We start from the raw sequence: 11,214 nt of genomic DNA, 5'->3' as shown, positions 1-11,214 counted from the left end.
ACCATAGACTGTAAATTCCTCAGTGCTTTTCATTTGTTGGTACTGTACTTCTGGGTGAAGGACATGGATGCAGCGCCAGTGCAGTGAAGGGGAGATTTGATGTCTTATACTGACATCCAGTGGTACTGCAGCAAAGAACGTTGTTTACTACCATATTAGGCTATGTAATCAGGAATATGTATTTAAGTGTACTTACATTTAAGCTCGTTTTCCATGTCATTGGCCGGAACCCAAATTCAATTCAGCAAACCCACAAACATTTCAAAAACGCACCAAACACAGCAAAAACACTAAAGAAAAGCTCTTTCCTGCCACACTCAATATGGCGGACTGCTGAGACCAGATTTGAACTTTCAGTAACGAGACGTAGCGACGTTCATGATCTGAAGAAACCAAAACTGACTGAATGGCATGTAAACTTAAGTGATGGAAGACGCAACAGATATGATTTCCCGTTCATATTGTAAAATTACTTGACGATGAATGCATGAGCAGTGCTCGTGCTGTTAGAGGATGTCGCGCGTTTCAGCAGAACTGAACTATCAAACACTTCTCGAGGTAGGTTTACTGTCAACACTAGCGAGGCAGCTTGGTTCTTGGGCTAACAAGCTAATTACCGGTAGTGTAGTATTAAGATGAAAACTTTGCCGGATGGCATTTTCAACTAGATATTTCAGTACGAGAAAAGATAGCTGTCCGGTAATAAATATCACGATAAACACCCTTGTGAGAAAATATGGGGGTCTGGTTTCAGAACCTGCTGTCAGTTTGTTTACTTTATTTTTGGTAGTGGTGATTAAATTGCAGACTACCAGAGTATTGTTGTATATCCTATGATTGTCTTTATGGTGTTGGTAGGCATGGTCATGTTAATATGGTAACATTAACTTAATTTGGTCTCATGTTATATGGGAACTATGTCATTTTGAAGTTGATTTGCCTCAGGATCATCTTGTTTACTCATCACTGTCTTCATTTTCTCGTAATAGTGTAGTTACTGCTACCCAGATGAAGTGCTTGAAGACATCAGAAATTTGTCTGCAGATTTCCCACATCTCCAGTTATACGTGGACTATTATCGTAAGTTCTTTTCTGAAAGCACATTAGTGGTATAGCAGCAGAGCCCAATGAACATGTATTGATCTTGAGAAGCAGCTCTCAACTTCAGTCCTGGCTGGGGAGCCGCCTCTCTGCACTTTAGTGTGTGTGTGTGTGTGTGTGTGTGTGTGTGTGTGTGTGTGTGTGTGTGTGTGTGTGTGTGTGTGTGTGTGTGTGTGTGTGTGTGTGAACTGAACTTTATGTGTGCATCAGATAAGAGAGAATCATAAAATGTGCAGAGTTTTCTTGATTCCCAGTTGAGTTTAATTTTGCCTTATGGAGCATCAATATTTAATGTTGAATATAATGTTCATTTTCTTACTCAGACCAGTCATTTTTTTCTTTATAAGACCATAATGTCAGTATCACCAGAAGCCACAGCAATTTGCTCTATCAGATTTTTTTTGTGGTGCTTGTTGTTGACTCTCAAAGGGCCATTAGCCACAGACTTACATTTTAAAGAATTATCAGAACCAAATTTCAGCTGTAAATAAAAAGTCACTGTTACAAAAAAATGAGACCTCAGTGCCCATAATTTCACACATACAAGGTCAACTGTAAATGTGATGTTTTTAATGATAGTAAAGGAGAAATGCTCATACAATATCACTGATTTTCATAGCAACCTTTGAAAAGGTTCACATCAATTGGATCAAGTTTCTAAATGAACAATAACAACAGACAAGGTGAAGCTGCCTTTTCCTAAAGATTAAACTGTAGAAGATCAAAGTGTAGAAAATAGACTTAGTTTCTCTCACTCAGGAGCTGCATGAGTATAATTGTTATTTACAGAGGAAGTACAATATCTGCATAACAGACTAACCTAATTCATTTTGTTGTCACCAACTCGTCCAACTAGTTTTTACTGTGTCTTGAAAACACAAAATAAGGGAAGATCTTCACACTTCAAAGGAAATTACATTACAAAAATGGGCACTATATATATATATATGTGTGTGTGTGTGTGTGTGTGTGTGTGTGTGTGTGTGTGTGTGTGTGTGTGTGTGTGTGTGTGTGTGTGCAGTTAAAATTTTAATTATTAGCCCACCTGAATTTTCGCCCCCCACTTAAAGTGACATTTAAAGGCTTAAGTGGGTTAATTAGGTTAACTAGGCAGGATAGGGTAATTAGGCAAGTTAGTGTATAATGATAGTTTGTTCTGTAGACTTAAAAATATATATCTTAAAGGGGCTAATAATTTTGTTCTTAAAATGGTGTTTAAAAAATTAATAACTGCTTTTAATCTAGCCGAAATAAAACAAATAAGACTTTCCCCAGAAGAAAATATTATCAGACATACTGTAACACTCTGTTAAACATAATTTAGGAAATATTTAAAAAAGAAAAAAAAAATTCAAAGGAGTTTTAATAATTCTGATTTCAAGTATATGATGTTTGGTCTGTATGTTTTAGCACAATACCTCGGTTAATCTGCAATTGATTTTGAAAATTAATTATCATGGTAAAATATTTATCCTTCACACTGTCATCCAATCACAATTCTGGATCTAAAAGCTGCCAGGTTCTGTCAGGTTTGCAAAGCCCTCTTTCCATGAGACAGAGGCTGCATCTACACCAAGCCAAAGTTTTTTCTATCCAATCTTTTTTTTTTTTTTGCCTTTTTCTAAAAAAATAAAAAATAAATACTGTAAGCAAGGAGTCATCTCAAAAGATATCTGCATACACACAAAACCATTTAAACTGACTAAAACATGACTAAAACATCCTTGCACACTGTATGTAAACAATATGTTGATGTCCAAAAACTTCCTCTTTTAAATGTTATTTTACATTAAAGTTTACTCAGAGAAACCCACAACATATTCCAATGTAACTACTTTCATTATTAAATTGCATCCACCTCATTTCATAGTTGTTAGTTACTTTTTCCTTTGTATTGCTCTTGCTGTTGTATTTCTTGTGTTGATGATACAATAGGAGTTTTTATAAATAGGATACATACCTATTTAAAACCAAGTAAAACCACACAAACAACAGTTCCGTTTGCTCTATACACATTACAAATGTGATATTGGTTTAACAGTTCAACAAATATAAAATAATATTGTATGAGTAAAATTGTAGATTTTTTTTTAATTCATAATTTGTTCATTAAGTCACTTGCTTAATTTTCAAATTAATTTGCTATTTTAAACGAATTGTTTAAATTCATTCTTGTTCATTTTATATATTTGTTTTTTCATTAATTAAACATTTTCTTGCATATGTATTTCCTAAAATCAAGTCTCTTTTCTTTCTACAGTCTATCCCAACAACGATAAGAAGAAGTTGGTTTATTTGGGTGGCACAGTTCCTGTCGCATATGAAGGTAGCTGGTTTGAGTAGCTTTAATATAACTTATTTTTTTCAATTCCTCTTTTGGCTGAAACAGTTAAAATATGTCTCACATTTTTACAAAGGTGGCAAGTACAATATTCCAGTATGCATCTGGATCCACGAGACCCATCCGAAAAACCCACCTAGGTGTTTTGTCTGCCCTTCACCCTCCATGGTGATCAACACTAAAAGCAGCAATGTGGATGCCAATGGTCGAGTTCTTCTCCACTGTCTCAGCAACTGGAAGATTGTAAGTCAGTCGGTCAGTTATTAAATGTTTACTTACTTGAAGTTAATCATTAGTACAGTCAAACCAAAAATGATTCGGGCACCAGATTTTTTACATTTTCTTTTTACCAGCGGGTGCAGGATACTATACATGTAACTGCGTGTTGGAAAATAAAGTGATATTATTTTTTTTAATAGACCATTTCAATGTGGCCATGTCATTGGCGCATGAACATTTCCTGCTTGTTGTCAAACTATTTTAATAACTGTAACAAGAGGCAATTTAATCCTAACATTATTTATCTATATATGTTTTTTTTTTTTGCATTGTCGGAAGCCATAATAATTAAAAATGTAAAACAGGAAGTACGTTGGCACCATTGTTTTTATTTACATGCCTCAAAATGGTCTACAGAATGGACTTAAAAGCAGCACAAAGTGCTGCAGGTAAGCGTTCGCCATTCTAAACACAGCTTTTAACGCCGGTTAAAGACATGTTTCACACTTGTGATATGGAAGTGGTGTTAACACATTTGTTAATCCGAAAGAATCATGTCACAAAATGCACAACACCAGTCGGTGAGAGGTAACGTTAAATAAAAATTTCAATAGTAAGAAATCTCCAAAGATATTTATCCAATCACATCTCATATATGCGGCCTTAACATAAGGTTTAAGAATGTACAGTGTAAAAAGTTAATAACTAACCAGGATTATTTGATAACTCCAAGTATTGTATGAGCAGTATGAAATATGATTAAAGATAAACCAGGATTCTGTTTATCCAGGGTTTAGGATTACCTGGGGTTAACAAATTCAAGTGTGAAAAGCCTTATTGAAGCCCAACAAAGTATTAATATTGGGTCAATATTGTCTAGAGATGTCTGAATAATTTTTTGGTTGATTGTTATCTTCTGTGCTGAGTTTGCACGTTCACCCTCTGTTCGTGTGAGTTTCCTCCAGGTGCTCCAGTTATCCCCACAGTCCAAAGACATGCGGTATAAGTGAATTAAATAGCTAAATTGGTGATAGTGTATGAGTGTGTGTTTGAGAATGTGACAATGTATGTGTGTTTCCCAGTGCTGGGTTGTTGCTGAAAGAGCATCCACTGCTTAAAACATATGCCAAAATAGTTTTCGGTTCATTCCACTATGATGGACTATGGGACTAACCAAAGGAAAATGAATGAATGAATGAATGATTGTAATCTATTGTACAATTTACCTTTCAATCAAAGCTATCTGACATTATCAAGATGAATTTGTCAGACACAGTTTATCATATTTCATTCCCACTTTCTAAATTGTAGTTAATAAATTGATATAATACCAGAAAGGTTGAAGGTGTCTGAATAAGTTTTGGTTTGGCTGTATATTTGACTCTTGAATTGAATGTTTGGTTTGGTTTGTAGGGGTGGTCAAACTTGCCAATTGTCCTGGAGGAGATGATTGCTGCCTTCCAGCGTGAAACTCCTCTGTTTGCCACATATCCAGCCCAAACGCCACAAACAAAGCACCTGCCGGCTGAACTGGTTCAACCCAATCCTGTATCCTCCTATGGCAGGTCAGTGCTTGTTTGAGTTTCAGATGCAGGCTCTGAGTTTAGCACCGTCAGTGATATTGATGTTGTCTTCACTTCACAGTTCAATACCGAAGACGTCAACAGCTCAACATGGAGTGTTGTCCTCATCTGTGCCTCAGCATGTCTGCAACAGTAAATATTGATTTTTTTTCTGAAGACTTGTTCACTACTTCAGATTTCTATTTTTTATGGAAAAAATTGTGTCGTTTAAGTATCCTTGAGATGCTGCAAAAGTTTTTAATAGTACTTTAATTCCTTTAAATGCAATCATATATATATATGACAGTTCTGTCTGGTTCTCGAATCTGATTGGCTGATAGCTGTGATATATGTAAGTAATATCAGCACCCGTACAGCCTCTTTTCCCTTAGTGTATTACTCCGACCACATACAGCCAGCAAAAAGCAGACACTACAGATCTAAAGTTTAAAAGATGCTTGCTCAGCTGTTTAACTGTCAGCTTATGATTTGAAGCCATTGCGGAAGAAAGTAGTTCCTTATACAAAAGGGTTTTGGAGACTCTCCATGGTTGATGTTGTTTTTATATACACAATTATGCCATCTAACTGTTGTATAAAGGCAATAATCCGCGTAATCACCAAGGGGTCGCAAACAAATCTAAAGGCTTTTAATTTGCATGTTGTTTATTCATTGTTTAGTATTACATGTTAACAATGTAATCACTATTTTGTTCTTCAGTAGGTTAAAGATAAAACATGGTAATTCTAATAGTTTAATAAAATTAATTTGATTTTTAGAAAATACCCGGGTGGGTCTCGACCCCCACTTTGGGAACCACTGACTTAGATTAGTAGCTGGTGAAATATTCAATCCGCTTCAAAACTTTTTTTAAACTTTCAGGCTAGGTTTTTTCAAGCCTTTGTCAAATTTTTATCATCTAGTTTAGTTTTGTTTCCAGAACAGTGGCAAATAATAACAATAAAATGTTTTTATAGTACTTAAGTACATTTTCTGTATCTGTACATTATTATAAAATCTGTATACTGACAAACTTTTACTTCACTAAATTCCAGAGCATAATTTTTACTTGACGCCATTTATCATAAACATGTTGCTCCATGTTGGTTTCAATTTGAGTAATTGTTTCTTTCTTCAAAACAAAACAGTATTATTCATCAATGCTTCAAAGCTGTTTAATGTGAATGTGGACAATCGGTATCTGTGCGTTACTGTCTAAACAGAGTAGCTTTATAAAAAATTCAACATATTTTAAATAATGCAAATTAATGCCCATGAATCCTCCTGCATAGTCAACAACAGTAGAAAAGATCAGTGCATACTGTTAAACCCTGCTGTGTACAAGCTATTCACAGTAAATAGTAGATCCTTTGAGATGGCATTTGCTTAATTGCTCTGTAATGTTGCTAAATGACAGCCTGATTCAAATCTGCATCTTATCACCACAGATCAGTGAACAAAGCTGGAATCTCTATCTTGGAAATAGCAAGCAGGAAACATGCTCGTTCATTACAGCTTCAACTTTTTTTTTGCTTTAGTGCCATGAAGTAATGTTTTAGACTTTCATTTTTGATTCCTGGCTAACGCAAAGGTTTCCTTTGCTAGCCCTACCCCAGAGTACAAAGTCCCAGATGAACCTGAATCAAGTCAGTGAAATGGAGATGAGTGGCGTAAGAAGATCATACACGCAAGAGTTGCTGGATTTTGGCATTACGTTTGGGGCTCAGTCTTCAGAGACTAGCCACCAAACAAACCCATTCATCACGCCAGCCTCAGGTAATCTGTGTTTGATGTGTTTGTGTGTGTCAATTTTGTTTTTAAATGAAACTAATTAATTAAAGATGATCTCTGCTTCAGCTCCCACCAGCAGTACTTCTGATGTAGATGACATTGACGACATGTTCAAAAGCCTTCATGTGCAAAGAGTTATCAATATGTACCAGTTGGACACCAGGGAGCAAGGTAAATAACAGCACAATAAATTTTGTAGTGTTTTTGAGCTTGTGAGGAATTAGAGGTAACAAAATGACAATCTTTGTCATTTTAAATGAAGGTTTATCTTTGATGATTTGGCCTCTTTTACAGCAACATGCATTTTGGAAGTATTTTTTCTATAAATATTTGACATATATTTTTTTAAATGGAAAGCAGAAGGTACAAGACTGTGTTTAATAGCATATAGAAAATATCTATGTCCCATTGATCCATTGTGAATGATGTAATCAAATAGAGCAGTGTTTCTCAACCACATTCCTGGAGGACCACCAACACTGCATGTTTTGGATTCCTCCTTTGTTTGACCCATTACAGGTCTTTCAGTCTTTGCTAATGAGCTGATGATCTGAATCAGGTGTGTTGGGAAATGTGCAGAGCTGGTGGTCCTCCAGGAACGTGGTTGAGAAACATTGAAATAGAGAATATTCTGACACAAAATTGTACATGTACATCTCCCTTCAACTGTAGTCATTAGCATGCCGTTACATTTTTTAATTCCTTTAAAAAAATTCTCAAGTGTTGTTTAATAGAGTAACGATTTTTTTACTTAATAGTATTTTTAACCATAATATTTTTATAACTAATTTCTATTAACTAATTTATTTAGATGTTGTCATGATGAGAGTACATCATGTTTTACTAGTTATTTACAAGATAGATTAGATTAGATTCAACTTTATTGTCATTACACATGTACAAGTACAATGCAACGAAATGCAGTTTAGGTCTAACCAGCAGTGCAGGATACAGGAATAAGTTATAAAGTGCAGTTATAGAAAAACTATGGTGATATTTACAGATGAATGTACTATGAACATTATATACAGGTTGGATAAGCTATGAACAGATTTACAATATATGAATATATGTGCAGGTTGCTATTAATAATCAGTAGTGTGCAGATAGATTAACATGATTACAAGTGTATATGTTACAATATATGAATATATGTACAGGGATAGATAAACATGATTACAAGTGTATATGTAACAATATGTGAATATATGTACAGGTTGCTATTAATAATCAGTAGTATGCAGATAAATAAGCATGATTATAAGTGTATATGTATAGTGGGTGTGTACATAATTACAAATGCCCATAAGCAGTGGGTATGCACAGTTCAATAAGTAAACAGTTCAATGTGGTGCAGTGAATGTGCAAATTTTAAACGTGCAAGTGTTAAACAGTGCAGTTATTGCGAGGAGTTTAAGTTAGAGGAGAGTGGGGGGTGTATTGGGGGGGGCAAAAGAGTCAGTGGGGGGCAAAAGAGTCAGTGTGGGGCAGAGTTCAGGAGGGAGACAGCTCTGGGGAAAAAGCTGTTCCTCAGTCTGCTGGTTTTTGTCCGGGGGAGCCTGAAGCGCCTGCCGGAGGGCAGGAGAGAAAACTGTCTGTGAGCGGGGTGAAAGGTGTCCTTCAGAATACTGCGTGCTCGGCGCAAACAGTGTTTCTTCTGGATGTCCTCTATGGCTGGCAGTGTGGTCCCTGTGATGCGTTGGGCAGTTTTTACCACCCGCTGCAGTGCCTTACGCTCAGCAACAGAGCAGCTTCCATACCAGACTGTGACACAGTTTGTCAGGATGCTCTCTATTGTGCAGCGGTAGAAGTTCACCAAGACAGCTGATGAAAGCTGGTTCTTCTTCAGTTGCCTTAAGAAGAATAGGCGCTGGTGAGCCTTCTTGATCAGGCTGGAGGTGTTGGTGGTCCAGGAAAGGTCCTTTGAGATGTGGGTCCCCAGGAACTTAAAGGATGAGACAGGCTCAACGGCCATCCCATTGATGTGGATGGGATCATGTGAGCCTGTTTGTCCCTTTCTGAAGTCCACAATGAGCTCCTTGGTCTTTTTGGTGTTAAGGAGCAGATTATTGTCGGTGCACCAAGTGGCCAGATGCTGTATCTCCTCCCTGTAGGCCGTCTCATCATTGTTGCTGATTAGACCAATCACTGTGGTGTCATCTGCAAATTTGATGATGGTGTTGGATCTATTAACAGGCCTATAGTCAACGGTAAAAAGGGAGTAGAGGAAGGGGCTCAGCACACAGCCCTGTGGTACACCAGTGTTGAGTGTGACGGTGGTGGAGCAGATGTGACCTGATCTAACATTCTGAGGTCTGTTAGTCAGAAAGTCCATAATCCAGTTGCAGAGTGATGTGTCAATATCCAGGTTCCTTAGTTTGATCAGTAACTTGGAGGGTATGACAGTGTTGAATGCTGAGCTGAAGTCCACAAACAGCATTCGTGTATAAGTGTTTTTATTGTCCAGGTGTGTGAGTACAGAGTGCAGTGCTATAGAGACTGCATCATCTGTGCTCCTGCTACGGTAGGCAAACTGATGTGGGTCCAGTGTGGGTGGCAGAGAGTCTTTTCGATGTGCCAGGACCAACCGCTCAAAGCACTTCATGATGATGGGTGTGAGTGCTACAGGCGGTAGTCATTCAGGCATGTTGGGCTGGAGTGTTTGGGCACTGGCACAATAGAGGTGGTTTTAAAGCATGTTGGCACAGCTGCTAGGTTGAGCGACAGGGTTGAAAATGTCTGTGAATACCCCAGCGAGCTGTTCTGCACATACTTTGAGGACATGCCCAGGAATACCGTCTGGTCCAGCAGCCTTACGCACATTGATACGACTCAGTGCCGTGTGTACTTCTGAGGAGGGGAGTGTGATAGGTGAGTGGTCGGTGGAGGAAGTTATCCTGGTGTAGGGTTCTTTATTGTCTCTATCAAAGCAGGCATAAAAGTCATTTAGCTCGTTCAGGAAGGAGACGTCAGTGGCTGTGGGTGTGGACTGGCTGGGTTTGTAGTTGGTGATGGCCTGGATGCCCTGCCACATGCGCAGAGGATCAGAGTTGGAAAAGGGCTCCTCTAGCTTAAGCTTGTAGCAGTGCTTGGCCTTTTTAATGCCCCTCTTCAGATTAGCCCTGGAAGTGCTGTAGGCCTGTGCATCCCCTGATCTGAAGGCAGTGTTGCGTGCCTTTAGCAGATAGTAGTAAAGTGCAAATTATAGCCTTAATTAGGTTAGCTACACTCTAAAATCCAACAGTCAACTTGATCAAATAAATTGAGTGTAGTTAATTGAAAGTTAAATCTACTAATTTGAAAAGAGTTTTGAACTCAGTGTTGAAGAAAGTAATTAGTTCATTACTTCTGCTTAAAGGGCCATGACACCATCGCTACGCAGATGATTTTGATCCCGCCCCAAAAATCATTTTAAACCCGGAAGCTGAACTTAGCTGACAAAAGCTCAAAATTATCCAGTTTTCCCCACAATTAAAGCTGACAGGTGCTAACATTGTCCTAACTGATGCTCATCACACACAAATCTGTTAAAATATCAAAATAGTACTTGAGGGTTTCGGCAACCTTTAAAAAGAGTAAGTTCATAGTACTCGTATAGGTTAGTTTTTTGTTTTTTTTTACTCAAATGGTTTGTAGCAATCGGTTTCCTCTAGCGGTTTGAGTTGCCTTAACTTATTGGGTTTTACAGTACTCAGTTGGTTTGACTTCTTTTCGTTTATTGGATTTAACTGTGCTCAAATTGCTTTGTTTACTCAAATGGTTTAAGTTCATAGTACTTATTTGGATTAGTTTTTGAACTTAAATGGTTTGTTGCTATCGGTTTTCTCAATTGGTTTTAGTTATCTTAACTTTTTAGGTTTTACAGTGTAGACTACTCTGGTTAATTAGGCAAGTCATTGGACAACAGCGGTTTGTCTGTAGCCAATCAAACAATAATCTTAAAGGGGTTAGCAATATTAATCTTTAAAATATTTGTTTATATTTTAAAAACTGCTTTTTATCTTAGCAAGTATAAAATAAATATTTATTTTTCCAGATGCATTATTTTATAGGAAATACTATGGAAATTTTCTTGGTCTGTTAAACATCACTTGTTAGGGAATATTTGAAAAAGATTTTTTTTTAAAAGGCTATGTCCTATTCTTGCTACTTGCAATTAAGAAGACTTGCTAAAAACAAACCCCTTCCTCTTTCTTCTGA

The 11,214-nt window shown here is 37.2% G+C and overlaps 1 protein-coding gene across 4 annotated transcripts in view; it reads left to right on the top strand.

The window, feature by feature from the left end:
- The first annotated feature begins 371 nt into the window (after positions 1–371).
- si:dkey-181m9.8 overlaps positions 372–11,214 on the top strand; it is a 31,105-nt gene continuing 20,262 nt past the window's right edge. For 2 of the 4 annotated variants that reach the window (XM_073926274.1, XM_690941.11), the window contains exons 1-8: positions 372–558; positions 990–1,080; positions 3,362–3,427; positions 3,519–3,685; positions 5,075–5,226; positions 5,306–5,376; positions 6,829–6,999; positions 7,081–7,185. In XM_073926274.1, coding sequence (XP_073782375.1) covers positions 514–558; positions 990–1,080; positions 3,362–3,427; positions 3,519–3,685; positions 5,075–5,226; positions 5,306–5,376; positions 6,829–6,999; positions 7,081–7,185 — 868 coding nt within the window. In that variant the 5' untranslated portion in view covers positions 372–513. Of the gene's footprint in view, positions 559–989; positions 1,081–3,361; positions 3,428–3,518; positions 3,698–5,074; positions 5,227–5,305; positions 5,377–6,828; positions 7,000–7,080; positions 7,186–11,214 lie in introns of all 4 variants that reach the window. The other 2 variants (XM_073926273.1, XM_068214002.2) reach the window with 1 other exon arrangement.

This window comes from Danio rerio, chromosome 2 (genome assembly GCF_049306965.1).
Source record: "Danio rerio strain Tuebingen ecotype United States chromosome 2, GRCz12tu, whole genome shotgun sequence".
Lineage (NCBI taxonomy): Eukaryota > Metazoa > Chordata > Actinopteri > Cypriniformes > Danionidae > Danio > Danio rerio.
The sequence above is the reverse complement of the archived record's forward strand: the minus strand, read 5'-3'. Positions and strand labels throughout refer to the sequence as shown.